The sequence below is a fragment of the Tasmannia lanceolata genome, unplaced genomic scaffold (genome assembly GCF_043159265.1).
Source record: "Tasmannia lanceolata isolate RefF3 unplaced genomic scaffold, GAP_Taslan_0.1 ptg000002l, whole genome shotgun sequence".
Taxonomy (NCBI): Eukaryota; Viridiplantae; Streptophyta; class Magnoliopsida; order Canellales; family Winteraceae; genus Tasmannia; species Tasmannia lanceolata.
This window is the reverse complement of record NW_027518679.1, coordinates 54973869-54997465: the sequence shown is the minus strand read 5'-3', so window position 1 is coordinate 54997465 and position 23597 is coordinate 54973869. Positions and strand designations below refer to the sequence as shown.

The 23597-nt window shown below is 42.3% G+C and overlaps 1 protein-coding gene across 1 annotated transcript; it reads left to right on the top strand.

Annotated features, from left to right (window-relative positions):
• Positions 1-390: 390 nt before the first annotated feature.
• Positions 391-11110, top strand: LOC143893131 (uncharacterized). Its single transcript, XM_077398117.1, has 3 exons — positions 391-601; positions 5886-11055; positions 11099-11110. The coding sequence occupies exons 2-3, from the start codon at positions 6019-6021 to the stop codon at positions 11108-11110; spliced, it is 5049 nt and encodes a 1682-aa protein (XP_077254232.1). The 5' UTR covers positions 391-601; positions 5886-6018.
• The last annotated feature ends 12487 nt before the right edge of the window (positions 11111-23597 follow it).

Genomic DNA, 23597 nt, shown 5'->3' with positions numbered 1-23597 from the left:
TCCATGTGAGAACCCCCTCTATCATTGATTTATATGTTTTAGGTCATTAATATCTTGATCTGACTTTACGGATCATCAATCGGGACAAAATAAGCTAGGGTCACTTCATAGCCCGGACCCTGATTCCATTCCGAGACCCGATTTCCGTAAATCGTTAGATCAATGACAGATCTTGACCTGGGTCTCACCATCCAAAACCACCTAACCTCTCCTCTCATCCTAACCATCCAAACCTCACCTAACCTCACCTAACCTCTCCTCTCATCCTAACCACCCAAACCTCACCTAACCTCACCTAACCTCACCTAACCTTACCTAACCTCACCTAACCTTACCTAACCTCACCTAACCTCACCTAACCTCCTATCCCATTCTCCTATAAATACCCTCTCATCCCACCATCCAAGGAAAAAGAAGAAAAAGAATCCCTCTCTTAGAAAATTCATCCCTCTCCCTCATCTCTTCAAGGGTTCGGCCATCCTTGCCGGATCGGGTGATACGTTGGGTGATATATATCAAAAGCAGTCATTATCAAGCAAGGAATCGTCTTCAAGGAATTAAGATCAAAGAAAAATCAAACACAAAGTGGGTTTTCAAAGAGGTAGGCATTTATTTCAATTCTATGTAGGGTCTATTTTCATGCATATCTTTTACTTTAAAAGAAAAACCATGTTAGGAAGCATCTAGGATCAATCTTTACTCATTCTTCTTGATGGTAGACTTTGAAGTTATACATGTTTCCCTCTTCTCTTAACCCATCTTATCTTCATTTTTATTTTTCCCTAATGGTTCACACCCTGGTTCCCCCCGGTTAGCCTCTGGTTAGACCCTGGTTGCACCCAGGTTCGTTGCTGGTTGCACCCAGGTTCGATACTGGTTCGCACCCTGGTTCCCTGCTGGTTCGCACTCTGGTTAGACCCTGGTTGCACCCAGGTTCGTTGCTGTTTGCACCCAGGTTCGATACTGGTTCACACCCTGGTTCCCTGCTGGTTCGCACTCTGGTTAGACCCTGGTTGCACCCAGGTTCGCTGCTGGTTGCACCCAGGTTCCCTGCTGGTTGCACCATGGTTCCCCTGCGGGTTGCACCCTAGTTCCCTGCTGGTTCGCACCCTGGTGCACCCTGGTCCGCACCCTGGTTTGTACCCTGCTGGTTGCACCCTGGTTCCCCTGCTGGTTCGCACCCTGGTTCCCTGCTGGTTCGCACTCTGGTTAGACCCTGGTTGCACCCAGGTTCGCTGCTGGTTGCACCCTGGTTCCCTGCTGGTTGCACCCTGGTTCCCCTGCTGGTTCGCACCCTGGTTCCCTGCTGGTTCGCACCCTGGTGCACCCTGGTCCGCACCCTGGTTTGTACCCTGCTTCCTCCTAGTTAGACCATGGCTAGTCTCGGGTTTGCTCCTAACTTAGACCCGACTCACTTGACCCTAACCATTAACCCAATCCAACCTAACCATTAACCACACCTAAACCCATACCCATAAGCCTTAAACCCTATAACCATAGCCACACATCATACACCACATGCCTTTCATTCATCCACCCAACAGTACCCTCATACACCCCTACAATAGACCCGGCCAACCCAGTTAACCCGGCCATCGGGCCCATTCGGCCCAATTAATTCATTCCCCTTAAGAGCCGCTTTGCCCTATTGGTTCCTAAGATACTCCAACCACCCAAACCTCAAGCCGCACCCCAATCCACGCTCAACCAGTTCCAATCCAGTCTAAGCCAAGTCAACCCACACTTGACCTTGACCATTAACCCAATCCAATCCAACTCAACCATTAACCCCACCTAACCTGACCCTAGCACAACTCAACCGAGTCACATCAACCCAAGCCATACCTTTGTCCACTCACTGAGGCACACCATTTATCCATAAATCTAGTTACATTAAATCTAACCCAGCCAGGCCACCTGCAGCTTAAGTAAAATCGCCCCAATACAATCCATCCAAGTGGGATCCCAACCCAGCTCAACTGAGTCAACTCTAGCCAACCTCCCTAGTCGAGTTGACCCAACTCTCTAGTCGAGTATGCTCAACCTCTTTAACCGATTGGACTCTCCCCTTAGTTGACTCAATCCAATTCCTTAATCAACCCATCCCAATGCAACCGAGTCACATTCGACCAAGTTGCGGCCTTCCATGTCACAACCGAGTCATTCCCCTATTCTACTAATGCCCTTTTACACCTAATAGAACTTCCTCCCTTTTGCCTAACCAAGTCATATCCCAACACAATCTGAGTCGCATGTCTGAATCCATTTGACCGAATCTCATAAGCCCGCCCATTTTGAATTCCCAAAATTCAAACCCTTGATGATTCCTATATGCTCAATTCTTTGATGCAAATTCCCAATTCCAAAATCCCATTGCTAAATCAATGTTTCTGAATCTCAAGTCCAATGCTCAAATACAAACCCGATTCCTGATCCAAATACCAATCCTGTTTTCCAAAATCCAAGCAACCTCCCCAGCGGAACTACGTGTGGCTTGATCCCCATCGCGGGGTACGTAGGCAATTTGGCACTCCCAAGTTCAGTCACACCTTTCTCTATCTTTCTCATTCCCTCACACTATTTCATCATCTCTTCCATCTTTTTTTTCACTAACCTCGAGAATTTAAATCGATTTGTCTTGTGTCTTTCGGAACCGTTGGATCACGGTTTCCGTCGTAAGGACCCTTAGAGCCCAATTTAGGAACACCGGTGTCGTGTCGTGTCCTAAGTTTTAGAGAGTCCTAGAGTTAGGAGTCCAGCCTCATCACGGACGCTTGCTATGTATAGCAACCGTGCCATAGGTCTAGTTACACTAGTCACCCAATCTTTCCCTAGGACAAGCCTAGTAAACTAGGATGTAAGGCAAACCTGCATTAGTCTAAGGGACCATTTGCATTTAGATGAGAATCATATAGCATCTTAGATGAAATCCTAAGATAATAAAATCCTCAACTTGAATTAAATAACTTCCCCTAAAACTGTTGAAACAGTCAATCCCGTCTAGGTCGGTGTCTTAGTTGAGTTAGGCATATGTAACTTAGCTTAGGTGCACCGAACTACGTCGACTCTGATCCCAGTGAGGCTTGGGTACGTAGGCAGCTTGGATGTCTGACGGCATACCACCCGCGAGTCGGCACCACAACAAATTGTGGTGTTTTGGATATTAATTTTCTTGTAAATGCTTAATCAAATCATTTAGGGCTTTCCATGAAATTAGAATTCTAGGAGAACTTTCACTTAGAATGAATCCAGACAAATTAATAAATCAAGATACACATCTAGGATTCACATTGAAATTAGATCATAGGATGCATGTCACTTAGTTCGCACATTAACATAGAGTTGAATGAGCCATTTAAAATAAATTTAAAAGAGTTAGCTTTTGGAATCGAAGACCGATTATCGGGCAGGAATGGTGCATGTGGCGGATAACTCCCCATACCTTCCATTCTCGTAACCAGGTAGCGAGTCTAGATTTCTGGTTAATTTCGGGTCCTAGATCCCACATCTAGGTGGCGACTCTGTCAGTCTCTTTCGTGTGGAATTCGGATTGCCTAAGTGATCCCAAGTTCACATGAAAGACGAATTCAAATCAATAATTAAATGCACACGCCAATCGCGTGGATACAGGAGACCAAGAGAGAGAGCGCGGCGGCTCGCGCCCCACCCCTCTCGCGGGATTCGGGTACCACAGTTTGGCGACTCTGCTGGGGACCACCTAACTTCATTAAAATTTCAAAAGATAATTCATTTGAATTTAATTTAATTGGCTCATAAAAACTCTATACTTGTTAGATTAGTTTGTCTTGTTTTATTTTCTCATCACACTTTACTCAAACTTAATCTAACAAAACCTGAAGGCATCATAGATTGCGCAAACATATTGCACACACTTACATCACTTGCATCTAAACTCTGCATCTCACGTGCACACACGTCCTATTTTAGGAACCCGGAGTGTTATCTAGCATGGTTGACTGGGATTTCATCACCTGGTGCCTCTGTGCTAGAGAAGCATTCCACCCTTAGCCTAGTACCATTATGGTACGTAAACGGATCTCTTGTTCACGTACTGATACGCCGGACACTGGTACAGTATATCGAACAGGGATTCGCGCTAAGGGAACTCTTGGCCTTACCCCTAGATTAACCCACACATGGATGTAGTATACGAACACATGTGCATCACGTGTGTGAGCCTAGTTTAGGATATCCTGCCTATTTGTGTCTAGATTAGGCCGTAGACCATCTTCCAATGGCTACGATCGGTCCTAGTTACACGAACAAAGTCATGAGTCGAGATCCTCTCTCCACTCCGCTTGATTAGGATTAGGGTTGATGCCTTCAGGTCACACTGTTAAAATGTGCGAGATTAAAAAAAAAAATTTCCTTTAGGGGTTAGGATATAAATCCTATCATTTCCAAAGATCTCATAGGATTAGTCATTCTTGATCTATCCGTTGAAAGCAATCTTATGCTATCTCATCTAATCTTTCGATCGTATGCCTTTCATTCTTCTATCGTATGATTCGATCATGTATTCATACTTTCCTTGTACTGGCAGGAACTTATCCCAATCTCGTGTTCATGTAATCCTGATCATTCTTATATCCCTTCTCTTGGCTTACGGGCACTATGTCTACTCGTACAATTCTTGATTGGATCCGTGGTACATTAAGAGAATCCCATATCTACGCCATAAGTGAACAAGAGAAAAATCTCTTCGGCTACGTGGCAACCATCAAGCTCGATTGGGGATTACTCTATGCCGCATCAGAGTGTTGGGATCCCGATCATCATGTCTTCCATTTTGGCAACCAAGAAATGTGTCCCACCTTTGAAGAATGGTGTGCCTTATTGGAATATCCTGTGGATGGCCCTCTAGTGAAGCCATCCTGTGTTCCAGATTATCGTCCTTTGTTCCTTTGCTTGATGGATAATCCAGATGAATCCATGAACTCTTTCATGAAAGGCCAAAAAGTGTCCATGCAGCGACTGATTGACATTTACCCTCCTGTTGGATACATTGGTGCTGTTGATATTCAAAAAGCTCGACGGCGCGCTTTGAGATTCTGCTCCTTTGCTAGGTTCCTCACTGTCCAGCCTTCTCGCTTTGCGTCAGCTGTTCTTCTGGACCTCGTTGATCAAATGGATCGTGGCGCCAATCCAATTCCTACTATGCTTGCAGAAACTTTCAATGGATTGGATGATATGGCTCACCTTCGTGCCAGTTCAGGTCCAAGCTCTTATATTCGCTCTTTCGTTGGGTCTTTCTCAGGATGTCCTGCATTACTTCAAGTGTGGTTATGCCACAAGCTAAAAATTGCAGCTCCTGTCCATTTTGATCATACGTTATACACCTTCAGTGAATGGCGTCATGATGTTTCTTTCGATCATAAAAGCGATTGGGTTGAATGGTTAAATTCTCGCCAAGAAGATCAGATTTATTGGCAAATTCCCGGAATCCAAGAAGCTGTCTTCAACACCGGAGAAGCTAACTACGTTCGCCTTCTTGGTCTCAAAAAGACTTCCTTTTATGTTCCTGCCAGGATTCAGCGTCAGTATGGAAGGGAGCAATCCATTGTGCCTCCCCTTCATCATTTCTATCCGCCTGAGGGTCTCAAGCCCAAGATTGTCAAAGCTGTTTCATCTGCTTGGGATGCAAGAATCATCAAACCTTTAAAGGAGTCAGTTGAGGAAGATTGTCGTCCGAAGAAGAAGTCTAAAAAGAATGCTTAGTTCCATGTTTATCTTTGAAAGATTGAACCATGTACTCAAATGATTGATCAATAAAGTCCATCCTTCTCTTTCATTATCTTTGTCTATGTGTGCATCATCGTCTATTCTTCTCTCTGATTTTAAAATATGTCTTTCGAATATTACAGGGCAATAAACATCATAGCTAACCCTAATACTCCTTGGGTTCGGGTCTCTTCGAGGTTAGAGAGGAAATCTGTTTCTCCGCCACCTTCTCTAAGAACCCCAGCATCTCCTTCTTTCCCGTCCTCATCCTCACCAATGGCAGACAACCAAGATGGTCTTCCACCCGCTGCTATTACCGATACTCTTACCTTGATTCTCCAACAGCTTCAAGAACTCAAAGAAGAAAACCGAGTTATCAAGGCTCAGCTTTCTGAAAAGTTGGGACCGTCGTTGTCCAAGGATAAAGGGCCTATGCGCCAAGCAGCTACTCCAGTAGCACCTGCCCAAACAGTGTTCATCAATATCCCTGATAAAGTCGAAGAAGACTTAGAAAAAGAGCAGTACAGCGAGAATCACAGTAGGCCTTCTCAGTCCATGGTTGATAAGTCTGTTATGGAGAAATTAGAGACTCTTACCAGGAAAGTTCAAGACATTCAGTTTCAAGACCAGGGTGGTTTCAATCCTAGTGATCTTACTTTATTTCCCGAAATTCGCCTTCCTGCCAATTTTCAAATGCCCGATTTCGACAAATATGATGGTGTGGGTTGTCCAATCACACATTTGCAAATGTTCACCATCATGTGTCAGCCTCAAGGCTTATCTTCTGAGCAAATGGCTCAATTGTTCCCAGTTTCCCTAACCAAGGTTGCGAGGAGATGGTTCATGGTCTTGGACAAGACTCGTTACAGGACATGGAAGGATATCGGCGAGCAGTTCATCAGGCAATTCAAATATGATGATGGGACAGAAATCACCAGAAAGGATTTAGAGAGAACAAAGCAAGAGTTGAGGGAATCCTTTTTGATTTTTGTGAAAAGATGGAGGAGAATAGCAGCTCAGATGATGGAGCGCCCGTCTGAGGAAGAACAAGTCCAGATAATCATGAAAAATATTTCCCCCCAGCTCCAGTATCACATGTCTTTGCAATACTATCCAGACTTCAAACACTTCATCGTGGCTGGCACCCAGATAGAGGAGGCTATGGCTCAAGGTGTATTCAACCGTAGCAACCCAAACCCCAGAGATTTCAAAAAGTCCCCTCCAGCCCAAGTCAATAGTATTTCCCGTTCCAATGCTCAATCCTCTAGGTCCCAAGAACCTTTAGTAATGGACTATGCTCAAACCGCAACCGCACCTCGGCAACAAACCCGGGTAGAATTTACCCCTCTTCCCATTCCATCTTCAGAGGTGCTTAAGCAGTGTCTTGCTTCAGGTCGCATAACCTTACCTGCCATCCGGCCTCCCCCCAATCCTCTACCTGCAAGTTGGCGAGCTGACCTACACTGTGAGTACCACAGAGGTCCTGGTCATCTTACTGACAACTGCATTGCCTTGAAATTTAGAATCCAGAAACTCATTGATGAGAAAGTCATTGCATTCCAGCCAAGACCCAATGTCACCCAAAACCCATTACCTGGTCATGCAAATCCTCCTGCTGCCGTTAATGCCATAACCATAGGAGATCCTGAGTTTGATCCTCTTACCCTCATATGTGCCTTAGAACCCATCTCTGAACCCCAAATCATATTCTGTGATGAATCACACCTAAGAGAGTCTGTACCTCCCTTGGTAATCACCTATGAGCCACAAGTCCCTCAAATTATCACTTATGATGAGCCTGAATTGGATGAAGTCAGACATGTGACAAGGGGCGGAAGAATTTTCAAACCTGTTGAATTGAGAGTCGAAAATCCAGGGGCATTGGCTCGAGGAGAGGAGCCGCAATATGTGAAAGATCCAGATGATGAAGTTGTGCAGCAGTTAAAGAAAACTCAGGCTGTTATATCTGTATGGGGATTATTGATAGCATCAAAGAAACACAGAGAGGCTGTGTTAAAAGAATTGAATACAACACAGGTATCCTCAGAGATATCTCCGGAGCAACTGGCTGAAGTTGTTGCTCTAACCCAGGCCACCAGGGCCATTAGTTTCTCAGATCAAGAGCTGCCTCCTCAAGGTCGGAATCATGCTAGAGCTCTTCATGTCACTATTGTTTGTGGAGGCAAGAAAGTACCATCTGTGTTGGTAGATAACGGATCCGCGTTGAATGTGTGTCCATTAAGAACTGCCATTACCTTGGGTTTCGGTCCCACTGATTTTGCCGAATCAACCCTTGGTATCCTCGCATATGACAATACCCGAAGAAATGTGGTCGGAGTCCTCACCACCAAGATCGTTATGGGCGGTCAAGAATTTGAGGTTGAGTTTCAAGTTATTGATATCAAAGCCTCGTTCAATATGCTTCTAGGACGTCCCTGGTTGCATAAGGAAGGTGCTGTCGCTTCAACCCTTCACCAAAAATTGAAGTTCATTAAAGATGGGAAGTTGTTCACTGTCAGAGGTGATGAAGAGCCAGAAATAGGGCAAATAACAGGAGAAACTTTGATCCTTCCAGTTGCAAAAGCAGATGACTACAACTTGAATGGTTTCGCATTCGAGGTTGCTGTTATCTCTTACAAGGATGCCTCTCGGGAGGAGTTGTGTTTGCCGTTCGCCATCAGTTCTGTGGTGGCCAAGATGATGAGAAAAATGAACTACTTCCCTGGTATGAATTTGGGCCGTGATCCAAGCAAGGCATCTCACTGGCGCCCAATCAAAGCAAACCATGGAATTTTCGGTCTTGGATATGTACCTACTGAAGAGGAGGAGGAAGCCATGGAAAAATTGTTGAAATTGAAGGAAGAAATCCGCCGCACCGGAAGGGTACTCCTAATGGCTCCATATCCCTTATCAATGAATGGTCATTTTATCAAAGAAGGTGAGACGTTTCCATACTATGGGTTTTCTGAACCATGGTATGACTCAGTGACAGGGATCATGATACCCGGTTTTGAAATATTCAGTGGCCTTGCTCTCCCAGAAACAGAACCGCCGATATATTATGTTGAGAAAACTGTTGAGGACTGGTTAGTCTACCTTGAGCCAGATGTGCTGGAATCTTTGTTTGAAGAAAATGTGCCTGATGTTGATTACTATTCTGAAGAACAAGAAGAGACAGATTGTGAAGATGTGCTAGTGGCAGTTATTCAGAGTAATGATACCTTTACTGAACCTCAGAGTCAGATTGCACCTGCAACAGAAAATCTTTCAAACTGGAGTTCTGATGTTTTTCCATCTTATTTTATTGCTAAGTCAAGTCTAGTCAAGTCGAGTGAATCAGTGTCAGTGCCTAGTCCAGGCGAGTCATTTTCTGAGTTTATTTACTATGTGAATCCTGAACCTGTTCAGGATGAGTCCAATGATAATGATGTAACTTCTTTCAATTCAATGAAATCTGATTCTCAGTATGTCTCTGTGTTTGCTTCTGACTTTAATAATAATGATAACACTCCCTCCTCAGATGAGGAAGGGGGGATCAACGAAACTCCCCTTGAATTGCAGCATATGCTCAAACAAGAGGAGGAGCGCCGAGCCCAGCCTCTTAAAGATGAAATCGAAATTATAAACATCGGAACAGAAGATTTAATACAGGAAATACGAATTGGAAATACTCTATCCTCTGAAGAGCGCGATGAATTAATAAACCTACTTAAGGAATATAAAGAAGTTTTTGCCTGGTCCTACAAAGATATGCCCGGGTTGAGCGAAGACATTGTTCAGCACAAGCTACCTTTATTGCCTGGGATTAAACCTAAAAAGCAGAAGCTAAGGAGAATGAAGCCTGAGTGGGTCCTGAAAGTAGAAGAAGAGGTTACTAAGCAGTTGAATGCTGGATTTCTGCAAGTGGTGGAATATCCAGAATGGCTCGCAAATATAGTACCTGTACCGAAGAAAGATGGAAAGGTGAGAATGTGTGTAGATTTCAGGGATTTGAACAAGGCAAGTCCAAAAGATGATTTCCCTCTACCACATATCGATATCTTGGTGGACAATACGGCCGGGCATGAATTACTATCTTTCATGGATGGTTTCTCGGGCTATAATCAAATTAAGATGGCACCCGAGGACATGGCTAAGACCTCGTTCATTACACAATGGGGGACATATTGCTATCGGGTAATGCCATTTGGTCTTAAGAATGCCGGTGCGACATACCAAAGAGCAGCTACAGCCTTGCTCCATGACATGATACATAGAGAAGTCGAAGTTTATGTCGATGATATGATTGTAAAAGCCAAGGAAAGGAAAGATCATATCCCGAACCTTAAGAAGTTCTTTGAAAGAATTCTCAAATACCAGCTTCGCCTGAATCCTAGCAAGTGTGTGTTCGGGGTTACCTCCGGTAAGTTGCTTGGATTTATGGTGAGTCAAAGGGGTATAGAGGTAGATCCTCAGAAGATTAAGGCTATCCAGGAGATGCCACCGCCTAGAACCGAGAAGGAAATTCGGGGATTCCTAGGAAGGATACAGTTCCTAAGGCGATTCATCGCTCATCTGACATCAACTTGTGAACCTATCTTTAAGCTCTTAAAGAAGAACTCTTCCAAAGAATGGACAGAGGAATGTCAGCAGGCCTTTGAAAAGATAAAGCAAAGTTTGTCTGAGCCACCGATAGTAGCACCAGTGATACCGGGGCATCCATTGCTGCTTTACTTGTCAGTAACAGAAACCACAATGGGTTGTATGTTAGCACAGCAAGATCCAGAAACCAAGCATGAAAAGGCTGTGTATTATCTTAGCAAGAAGATGTTGGAGTATGAACAGAAGTATACTGTCCTAGAAAAAACCTGCTTAGCCTTAGTTTGGGCCACTCAGCGACTCAGGCATTACCTTTTATCACATAAGGTCCTGCTTTTGTCGAGGATGGATCCTCTGAAATATCTCTTTGAAAAACCAGCCCTGACAGGCAGGACTGCCAGATGGTTATTATTGTTGTCTGAATTTGACATCACTCATGTAACCCAAAAATCAGTAAAGGGCCGAGCCATTGCTGAACAATTGGCGGAAGCACCCCGAGAAGAAAGTCAGCATTTCAAGCCGATGTTCCCAGATGAAGAGATCATGATGGTTGAAGATGAATATCCAGAAACTGGTTGGACCCTCTATTTTGATGGAGCAGCAAACCAAACAGGACAAGGAGTAGGGGCATTGCTTGTGTCGCCTCGAAATGAGCATGTCCCCGTTGCCGTTAAGTTACAATTCAATTGCACCAACAATATGGCAGAATATGAAGCATGCATTATTGGGCTTGAGGCTGCATTGGCCTTAGGCATAGAGAATCTTGACGTATATGGAGATTCGAAGCTAATCATTTGCCAAACTCAAGGAGAGTGGAGAACCAAAGAAGAAAAGCTATTGCCATATCATGAATACTTGGATATTCTCGCTAAGCAATTTCAACGCGTCACTTTCAGTTATTTGCCAAGGTTGAAGAATAGATTCGCCGATGCCTTAGCAACGTTAGCTTCCATGATTGACATACCTCACAATATGAAGATGAGGCCCATCACGGTTCAAGAGCAATGGGCTCCTGCATATGTTGATGCTATAGAAATAACTGCAAGATGTCCCGATGGAAAGCCATGGTATACAGACATAAAGAACTACATCTCAGGCCAGGGGCATCCCAATGAGGCGTCGAGTAAAGAAATAAGGACTTTGCAGAGATTGGCAGCTAATTTCGTCATTTGTGGAGGAGAGTTGTATCGACGGTCTTTCGATGGAATTCAACTCTTATGTGTCACTGAAGATCAGGCAGAAGAAATTCTCGCAGATATTCATGAAGGGGTGTGTGGGCCTCATATGAATGGGAAGATGTTGGCAAGGAAGATCCTACGTCTGGGGTATTATTGGCCGACATTAGAAGCAGATTGTCACACATTTGTGAAGAGATGCTATAAATGTCAGATACATGCGAATCTCATCCATGTACCACCCACCGAATTGCATTCTCTTACCTCTCCTTGGCCGTTTTCGGTATGGGGAATTGACATCATTGGCAAGATTTCTCCCAAGTCGTCTAATGGTCACGAGTACATACTCGTTGCTATTGATTACTTCACCAAGTGGGTTGAGGCCGCTTCTTATGCAAAGCTTACATCCTCATCAGTTGCTAAATTCATACGCACCAACATAATTTGCAGATATGGAATTCCCCATGAACTTATCTCAGATAATGGATCTCATTTCAAGAAGGAAGTAATCTCTCTTTGCGAAGAGTTCAAGATTAAGCATCATAAATCCTCGCCTTATCGTCCGCAGACAAATGGAGCGGTAGAAGCTGCAAACAAAAATGTCAAGACTATCATTAGCAAAATGTCAGAAACTTATAAAGATTGGTCGAATAAGTTACCATACGCCTTGTGGGCTTACAGAACATCAATTAGGGCTTCAACTGGGGCAACCCCTTACTCTCTTGTTTACGGGATGGAAGCAGTGCTACCTGTTGAGATCCGTGTACCTTCGCTCCGAGTATTGACTGAAGTCAAGTTACCAGAAAATGAATGGGCAGATGCCAGGTATAAAGAGTTGAACATGCTAGACGAGAAGAGATTAAAGGCGCTTTACCATGTGCAAGGTTATCAGCGCAGAATAGCCCGTGCTTTTAATAAAAAGGTTAAGGTCAGAGATTTAGAAGAAGGCAATCTTGTTCTAAAAGAGAATCGAGCACCAATGTTTGACCCAAGGGGCAAGTTCAAACCAAATTGGTCAGGACCATACATTGTGGACCAAATCTTACCCGGAAAAGCCGTCAAGCTCCGTAATTTAAATGGAGAAATATTGCCAGAACCAACAAATCTTGATCAACTCAAGAGGTTCTATGCTTGAACATCAGAAGGCCGTCCTTTGGCCGAATAAATCCCAAATTCATAACCAAAAATCAAAAAATTTATAACCTTTTGCAAACCCTTTTGAGCCTAAATAAAATTTTCCTTCAAATCCCAATATACTAGGGGCATTCGCCCTGAACTACGCATGATCTGATTCCTACACTGGGATACGTAGGCAACCTGTTCATAGGTTCGGTCGAGACCCTTGCAAAACCTTAAGCCATTCTTTGAAAAGCCCTACCTCACCTATAAAGTCCTTTTGGTGTTCAAGTAAAAAGAAAAGAAGATAAAAAAAAATAATAAAAAAGAAAAGAAATGGAGCTTGAAGATCCGCTAGATTGAAAAACCTGAAAAGGCGATCTAGGCAAAATTTAGGATCATTCCCCTGCTAAGTTGAAAACCTGAAAGGGCGGCTTAGGCAAAAGGTAAGGGGGTGGCCCGCTGAGTCGAAAACCTGAAAAGGCGATTCAGGCAAAAGTTAAGGCCGAGCGGTCCACCAAGTTGAAAATCCAAAAAAGGAAGACTTGGTGGTGGTAAGATTGGATTCACGCCAAAAGAATTACATCGGTCTCTGAACTCGCGGTAGGTCAGGCGAAGCTAATACACAATGATTCTCGAAACTAGGGGCATTAATTTTGAAGCAATCTGAAAGTTGATAGAAAGATATATGAGGTATCACTGTATTAAAAATAAGTGAAGATGTTTATCAATGGAGAAACGTTCTTTAAAAGAGGCTAGTCTAACCCAAAAGAAAATACTGATAAGTCAGAAGCATCACGAGATTACTGGAGTAATCTTTCTTATTTTGTGTTTTTATTACAAGTGTCTGTAGTTCTATTTAAAAAAAAAAATTTATTTTTAGAATTGTTGTAGGGTGCAATCACTCTGAAGGCAGGTTCATTAACAGGTTCTGAGGAACTTGGAAAAAGGTGACGCTGTCACGAATGACGAAGATCTTTGAAAGAATAATCTCTGGTCAACGAATAGAAGAAGGTTAGAATGCCTCAAACTGAGGCAGATTGCTAATGAAGTGGCATCCCATATTTAAGCCCTGAAGTTCTTTTGCTGCATAGTGTTATTAAATCCTTTGCTTCTAAAGTTGTTAATTGGAAATTTTGATTTCTCTCAAAGCTCAAATCATCATATCTCTCTGAATCCATTTGGAAAAAGATATTTTCTCTCTGAACATCACACAAATATGATATCTCGCTTCCTTGGAGTCCGTACAAATACGGTATTTCACTCTCCGAGTCCATACGACTATGGTCTCTTATCCCCTTTGAACATCATACAACTATGATGTCTCATTTCCTTGGAATCCGTACAAATACGGTATTTCATTCTCTTCGAGTTCATACAACTATGGTCTCTTATCCCCTTTGATCATCATACAACTATGATGTCTCATTTCCTTGGAATCCGTACAAATACGGTATTTCATTCTCTTCGAATCCATACAACTATGGTCTCTTATACCCTTTGAACATCATACAACTATGATGTCTCATTTCCTTGGAATCCGTATAAATACGGTATTTCATCTTGCCCAAGCCCATTCAAAAATGATGCTGCATTTTCATTAAGAATCTTTCAAAAGTCATCCATTATTCTCTGAGACCATTTGAAAATGACGTCTCATTTCCTCTGAAGCTGTTCAAAAGCGATATTCCTTTCCCTCCGAAAATCCATTTGAAAATGGTATCCCATTTCTCTCGTTGCCAGCGGCACCGCAGCGGGTTTGTTTTATTGCATTCCAATTCTAGGATTTCATCTAAGGTCTTGCATTATATTAGGTTGCATTGTGTTTAGGGGGTCCTTTGTCGATTAAAGCTACGCAAAATGGTTCTGTCATTTTGACTTTGGTATTCGATGACTACGTCGTCTCTACCAAAGAGGGGCATCTGTAGACACCCACATTTTGCTTTACTTTAACCAACAATAACCTAATATATTGATCCATCCTCAAATTTTTTGAAAAAAACAAAATGATAAAGAGATGTACCTGGTGAGATGATTAGATCCGAAAAATTGAAAAATACCCTGATTAGTGAATTTAGTGTGTTAAATCCATGTGAGAACCCCCTCTATCATTGATTTATATGTTTTAGGTCATTAATATCTTGATCTGACTTTACGGATCATCAATCGGGACAAAATAAGCTAGGGTCACTTCATAGCCCGGACCCTGATTCCATTCCGAGACCCGATTTCCGTAAATCGTTAGATCAATGACAGATCTTGACCTGGGTCTCACCATCCAAAACCACCTAACCTCTCCTCTCATCCTAACCATCCAAACCTCACCTAACCTCACCTAACCTCTCCTCTCATCCTAACCACCCAAACCTCACCTAACCTCACCTAACCTTACCTAACCTCACCTAACCTTACCTAACCTCACCTAACCTCACCTAACCTCCTATCCCATTCTCCTATAAATACCCTCTCATCCCACCATCCAAGGAAAAAGAAGAAAAAGAATCCCTCTCTTAGAAAATTCATCCCTCTCCCTCATCTCTTCAAGGGTTCGGCCATCCTTGCCGGATCGGGTGATACGTTGGGTGATATATATCAAAAGCAGTCATTATCAAGCAAGGAATCGTCTTCAAGGAATTAAGATCAAAGAAAAATCAAACACAAAGTGGGTTTTCAAAGAGGTAGGCATTTATTTCAATTCTATGTAGGGTCTATTTTCATGCATATCTTTTACTTTAAAAGAAAAACCATGTTAGGAAGCATCTAGGATCAATCTTTACTCATTCTTCTTGATGGTAGACTTTGAAGTTATACATGTTTCCCTCTTCTCTTAACCCATCTTATCTTCATTTTTATTTTTCCCTAATGGTTCACACCCTGGTTCCCCCCGGTTAGCCTCTGGTTAGACCCTGGTTGCACCCAGGTTCGTTGCTGGTTGCACCCAGGTTCGATACTGGTTCGCACCCTGGTTCCCTGCTGGTTCGCACTCTGGTTAGACCCTGGTTGCACCCAGGTTCGTTGCTGTTTGCACCCAGGTTCGATACTGGTTCACACCCTGGTTCCCTGCTGGTTCGCACTCTGGTTAGACCCTGGTTGCACCCAGGTTCGCTGCTGGTTGCACCCAGGTTCCCTGCTGGTTGCACCATGGTTCCCCTGCGGGTTGCACCCTAGTTCCCTGCTGGTTCGCACCCTGGTGCACCCTGGTCCGCACCCTGGTTTGTACCCTGCTGGTTGCACCCTGGTTCCCCTGCTGGTTCGCACCCTGGTTCCCTGCTGGTTCGCACTCTGGTTAGACCCTGGTTGCACCCAGGTTCGCTGCTGGTTGCACCCTGGTTCCCTGCTGGTTGCACCCTGGTTCCCCTGCTGGTTCGCACCCTGGTTCCCTGCTGGTTCGCACCCTGGTGCACCCTGGTCCGCACCCTGGTTTGTACCCTGCTTCCTCCTAGTTAGACCATGGCTAGTCTCGGGTTTGCTCCTAACTTAGACCCGACTCACTTGACCCTAACCATTAACCCAATCCAACCTAACCATTAACCACACCTAAACCCATACCCATAAGCCTTAAACCCTATAACCATAGCCACACATCATACACCACATGCCTTTCATTCATCCACCCAACAGTACCCTCATACACCCCTACAATAGACCCGGCCAACCCAGTTAACCCGGCCATCGGGCCCATTCGGCCCAATTAATTCATTCCCCTTAAGAGCCGCTTTGCCCTATTGGTTCCTAAGATACTCCAACCACCCAAACCTCAAGCCGCACCCCAATCCACGCTCAACCAGTTCCAATCCAGTCTAAGCCAAGTCAACCCACACTTGACCTTGACCATTAACCCAATCCAATCCAACTCAACCATTAACCCCACCTAACCTGACCCTAGCACAACTCAACCGAGTCACATCAACCCAAGCCATACCTTTGTCCACTCACTGAGGCACACCATTTATCCATAAATCTAGTTACATTAAATCTAACCCAGCCAGGCCACCTGCAGCTTAAGTAAAATCGCCCCAATACAATCCATCCAAGTGGGATCCCAACCCAGCTCAACTGAGTCAACTCTAGCCAACCTCCCTAGTCGAGTTGACCCAACTCTCTAGTCGAGTATGCTCAACCTCTTTAACCGATTGGACTCTCCCCTTAGTTGACTCAATCCAATTCCTTAATCAACCCATCCCAATGCAACCGAGTCACATTCGACCAAGTTGCGGCCTTCCATGTCACAACCGAGTCATTCCCCTATTCTACTAATGCCCTTTTACACCTAATAGAACTTCCTCCCTTTTGCCTAACCAAGTCATATCCCAACACAATCTGAGTCGCATGTCTGAATCCATTTGACCGAATCTCATAAGCCCGCCCATTTTGAATTCCCAAAATTCAAACCCTTGATGATTCCTATATGCTCAATTCTTTGATGCAAATTCCCAATTCCAAAATCCCATTGCTAAATCAATGTTTCTGAATCTCAAGTCCAATGCTCAAATACAAACCCGATTCCTGATCCAAATACCAATCCTGTTTTCCAAAATCCAAGCAACCTCCCCAGCGGAACTACGTGTGGCTTGATCCCCATCGCGGGGTACGTAGGCAATTTGGCACTCCCAAGTTCAGTCACACCTTTCTCTATCTTTCTCATTCCCTCACACTATTTCATCATCTCTTCCATCTTTTTTTTCACTAACCTCGAGAATTTAAATCGATTTGTCTTGTGTCTTTCGGAACCGTTGGATCACGGTTTCCGTCGTAAGGACCCTTAGAGCCCAATTTAGGAACACCGGTGTCGTGTCGTGTCCTAAGTTTTAGAGAGTCCTAGAGTTAGGAGTCCAGCCTCATCACGGACGCTTGCTATGTATAGCAACCGTGCCATAGGTCTAGTTACACTAGTCACCCAATCTTTCCCTAGGACAAGCCTAGTAAACTAGGATGTAAGGCAAACCTGCATTAGTCTAAGGGACCATTTGCATTTAGATGAGAATCATATAGCATCTTAGATGAAATCCTAAGATAATAAAATCCTCAACTTGAATTAAATAACTTCTCCTAAAACTGTTGAAACAGTCAATCCCGTCTAGGTCGGTGTCTTAGTTGAGTTAGGCATATGTAACTTAGCTTAGGTGCACCGAACTACGTCGACTCTGATCCCAGTGAGGCTTGGGTACGTAGGCAGCTTGGATGTCTGACGGCATACCACCCGCGAGTCGGCACCACAACAAATTGTGGTGTTTTGGATATTAATTTTCTTGTAAATGCTTAATCAAATCATTTAGGGCTTTCCATGAAATTAGAATTCTAGGAGAACTTTCACTTAGAATGAATCCAGACAAATTAATAAATCAAGATACACATCTAGGATTCACATTGAAATTAGATCATAGGATGCATGTCACTTAGTTCGCACATTAACATAGAGTTGAATGAGCCATTTAAAATAAATTTAAAAGAGTTAGCTTTTGGAATCGAAGACCGATTATCGGGCAGGAATGGTGCATGTGGCGGATAACTCCCCATACCTTCCATTCTCGTAACCAGGTAGCGAGTCTAGATTTCTGGTTAATTTCGGGTCCTAGATCCCACATCTAGGTGGCGACTCTGTCAGTCTCTTTCGTGTGGAATTCGGATTGCCTAAGTGATCCCAAGTTCACATGAAAGACGAATTCAAATCAATAATTAAATGCACACGCCAATCGCGTGGATACAGGAGACCAAGAGAGAGAGCGCGGCGGCTCGCGCCCCACCCCTCTCGCGGGATTCGGGTACCACATATACGTACTATAGGTCAATCAATAGAACCTAAAACCCTTAAATACTTTAAGATAATCTATGCAATTACAACTTATGGTCATAGAGCTTAATATACTATATTCGTGGGTTATAAACTTTTGCCTCATGTAAACAACCTAAAGTTGCATGTTTCCCAATTTCAGCTTCCTTATGACCCATAAATCTTAAAGGGTCTTAGGCACAGCCTTACTTGGATCACAAAATGCATGGGTGTTTTAAGAGTTTTAACCCACAATCTTACGCAACAGAGAGTTGCAAAAAATGACCCTTACTGTTTTGATCGTTTATGTCAAGTTAATTCTCGACTCTTACTCACAAACAAAGATAGGGCCTCCTACTTCTGATTAGAGAGAGACATTTAAATATGGCTAGAAAATTTAACCAAAAGGGTAACACCTTCCGCCACCAACTGTCAGAGTCCAAAGATCCAAGATGTCATTGTGAATGACCTTTAGTAGATCAATACTCTTGGTGACACCCTAAACCGAGTAATCTTTGTATATTTCTCCTTCAATGTACCCCGTATCATTGTTTAAATCGGTAAAATCAAGTGAATCTAGAATTCTTCTTTTACCCAACTATCCTCAGATATGTAGTTAAAAAACTTAACCCACTGATTGGATAAATTCCTGTTCACGCGATTTCATTTATTTCTAACAATACTGATTATCTCATTCTAATGCAAGGTAGGCCAAGTCTGACCTTGAGAGAAGTGCAATCCAAGTCAATAAGGATTGCCCTGAAGAGAACCAAAATCACTAAATGGAAAATGAAAAACTAGAGAGAATCCATTATACTTCCAGACCTTGATTCATAGCTAAAGGAATCAAGTTTTTCTAGAATAAGGTTTCTAGTTCATATGAAACCAAAATTTCAGAAAAGAGTGGCGAATAATAATGGATTCAACAGCCACCTTTATTCTATTTCCCGATATAATGGTATACTCTCCTCTACTACATTCAAGAACTCCTTTGCATTTTCGAGTCTTAAAAACATCTCGAATTGCATAAAAATGGAGGTCTACCATTACTACTAGAGTGATACTAACATTGAACTCCCACTATTCATAAGCATCTTTTAGATGTGGGTTTAGTGAGCCTGTCATTCAATGATACATAGTCTAGCCTTTTGTAATCTTGAATTATGCAGATCTATTCCATCACTTGCTAAGGTTTCTGACCCACTAAAGTACTCAACATAATTGGTATCTAGAAAAGACACTAAGATACCAACGACTTCAATGTCACAGACACAGACTTGCAGTTCCAAACATGCTCATTTCATATAACACCTATTCAGTCCACAAATGGAGTTTAATTAACTCAATCCACGATTTTAATCAATCCAACTGAAAAGAATGACTAAAATGTATAAAATCATGATGATACATAAGTGTGCTTCTAATTAGATACCATATGTGCCATCGTGGGCCGTCTGTTGGGCCGTGCCATGATGCATAATTGGTTTCTACTTTAGAAAACACAATACCATGATTATGAAGAGACACCGGTGTATCACCGTGGGTTGTCCGTTGGGCCATGCCACGGCACACAATTGGTTCTCACATACAATACTCAGTCAATCTATCTTAAGGAAAAATTAGTTAGATTGCCCAGAATCACAAAAAGACACAAAAATGTGATCCCAACGAAACATCAGACGTGTCATTGTGGGTCGTCCGTTGGGCCGTGCCACAACACACAAACGATTTTCAATTCAGGAAATCACAATACTGTGATTCTGACGAGACACCAGGCGTGTCACCGTGGGCCGTCCGTTGGGCCGTGCCACAGCACACAATTGGCTCTCCCATGAGACCAACTAGGGCCAGATAACCCTATACTTGAGGCGCACATCACCGTTGGGCAGAAGTATAACCCCAAACCAGGTTACCCAGGCCTAGCCCTCTCACACCGCCTATTTGTGCAAAACAACAGTCATCCGTTGGGCTAAGTGTTGCTCTTGGACAAATAGTCGCAATTGAAAGTGGTTCATAGTCCATAAATGTGTCATTGTATGCGACACTGTTCTCAAAATTAACCACGTAACCTTAAGCGATTTCGTTTCCCAGTTGAAATCACACTTCTTTGTTCATTCATTTAGTGACCAATCATAATAAGATATAGTTCAATTTCAACAAAAATAATGAACAACGTAATAAACTTGTGTATACAAAACCAACTTTCAAGTTCCATAATCAAACATAATTCAATGTTTTAGGATTTGAAAATACACACTATCGGTTTATTATAACCATAAGCTTGGGTTTTAAGTATATCTGGCATGAACTAATGTGCATTCAAGTTAAAAGTTTAGTCTCATATATGATTTCAACTAATCATTTTAACCCTTAAGTTATATGCAAAACATAAAGCATATAAACAACATATAGGGGTTCTTAAGTTAAGAATTAGAAACCAAAGGTGTTCATTGACTGAGTTTTAATCATTAAACAACATCAAAACTTTACATAACTGGGTCTCCATGGCATTAGTTAATTCTTCAAGAGTTTGAAATCAAAATTAAACTCAAGGCCCACTTTATAAAACCCAAAAGATATAAAATTACATTGGAATTTTAAAATCCAGACTCCGAACACCAAAACAGACCTTGGAAACGGGTTCAGAATGGTCTAAAACCATAGGAATGGTCTAACCCAAGTCCAAAACCCCAAAATATTTGACTTAAAATCAAACTTACAAAACCAAAAGTCTTGATTTTACACTGTAACTATATCATACAGTGCTTAAATACCAAAAATGACCTCAAAAATAGGTCCAGAACGGTCTGTAACCTTAGGAACCAATCTAATCCGAGCCAAAAACTCCAAAACTTTTGACTCAAAACCAAATTTATAAAGTCAAAAGTGTTAAAAATACACTATAAGTGTATTATACAGTGCTCAAATGGCAAAATGGATAGCAAAAATGGTTTCAAAGGGTTGCAAAACGTTCGGAACCAGTTTTACTTGGGCTAAAACCCTAAAATATTTGACTCAAAAACCAACTTGAAAAATCAAAAGTTTTTTGAATTTATACTATACCTATATGATACAGATGCCAAATGCCAAAACTGACCCAAAAAATGGATTCAAAATGGTGCAAAACCTCCAAAACCACTATAATCTGGCAAAAAATCTCACAAAAATGGGCCAAACGGAGTCAAACACATATTTGGGCCGTTTGGGCCTATGGGCCGGTTCAGGTCAGGTTGGGCCAAGCGGTATGGTGGGCTTAGAGGGTCTACTGGGCCCTTTTTAATTGAAAAACCCGTCGCGGATCCTTGATGGGCCCGCGCGGCCCGGTTCGGCCCGCCAAGCTCGACACTATTCATCGTCTTCTTCATTAAAATAGTTGTCACCACCAAAACATCTATAATGTGGGTTGTTAACTTATATGTGTCTTTTAATGTTCCAATGAGCATTGGTACCACCTTCTCTTGGATCACCAGTACCGGTACTACAATCTGGTTCTCCTTAAAGGTGATTTAATTATAGACACTACACTCCCACTAAGGTCACCATCCTTTAGAAGTCTTGTCATATTTAATCCCGACAATATACGTACTATGGGTCAATCACCAGAACCTAAAACCCTTAAATACTTTAAGATAATCTATAAAATTGCAACTTATGGTCATAGAGCTTAATTACTATATTCGTGGGTTATAAACTTTTGCCTCATGTAAACAACCTAAAGTTGCATGTTTCCCAATTTCAGCATCCTTATGACCCATAAATCTTAAAGGGTCTTAGGCACAGCCTTACTTGGATCACAAAATGCATGGGTGTTTTAAGATTTTTAACCCACAATCTTAGGCAACAAAGAGTTGCATAAATGACCCTTATTGTTTTGATCGTTTATGTCAAGTTAATTCTCGACTCTTACCATATAGATCACAAACAAAGATAGGGCCTCCTACTTCTGATTAGAGAGACATTTAAATATGGCTAGAAAATTTAACCAAAAGGGTAACACCTTCCGCCACCAACTGTCAGAGTCCAAAGATCCAAGATGTCATTGTGAATGACCTTTAGTAGATCAATACTCTTGGTGACACCCTAAACCGATTAATCTTTGTATATTTCTCCTTCAATGTACCCCGTATCATTGTTTAAATCGGTAAAATCAAGTGAATCTAGAATTCTTCTTTTACCCAACTATCCTCAGATATGTGGTTAAAAAACTTAACCCACTGATTGGATAAATTCTTGTTCACGCGATTTCATTTATTTATAACAATACTGATTATCTCATTCTAATGCAAGGTAGGCCAAGTCTGACCTTGAGAGAAGTGCAATCCAAGTCAATAAGGATTGCCCTGAAGAGAACCAAAATCACTAAATGGGAAATGGAAAACTAGAGAGAATCCATTATTCTTCCAGACCTTGATTCATAGCCAAAGGAATCAAGTTTTTCTAGAATAAGGTTTCTAGTTCATATGAAACCAAAATTTCATAAAAGAGTGGCGAGTAATAATGGATTCAACAGCCACCTTTATTCTATTTCCCGATATAATGGTATACTCTCATCTACTAAGCACCTAACTCGCACCAAGACCTCACATAGAATTCTAAATGTACAAATCTTTTTCCGGAGTACTTACGAAATAGAAATCATAATAGACAAAGATATGGTATTAATTCCAGGCCATATCGAACTTAAGGGATCCATACTTTAAGTATGTTTCATTTATTATTCAAGATAATGGCACTTGATACCAAGTTCACTCTCTTTAATTGATAATGCTAAGACTAGTCTATATCTCCAGGACTCTAATGTTGCCATTTAAAATAACCAAGAGGTGTGTCGAAAGTGAGCACAACCAAGGTTCTGAATCTAAAGCCTTTCAAAGTGTGCTCAAAACTACAACTTTGGTGAATATACTTTAAGGTTATCAAAACACATCATAAGGGTATTTGCAAGTGCTTCCAATGATCCTCTAAAATATTCACTAACTACATTCAAGAACTCCTTTGCATTTTCGAGTATTAAAAAATCTCGAATTGCATAAAAAATGGAGGTCTACCATTACTACTAGAGTGATACTAACATTGAACTCCCACTATTCATAAGCATCTTTTAGATGTGGGTTTAGTGAGCCTGTCATTCAATGATACATAGTCTAGCCTTTTGTAGTCTTGAATTATGCAGATCTATTCCATCACTTGCTAAGGTTTCTGACCCACTAAAGTAC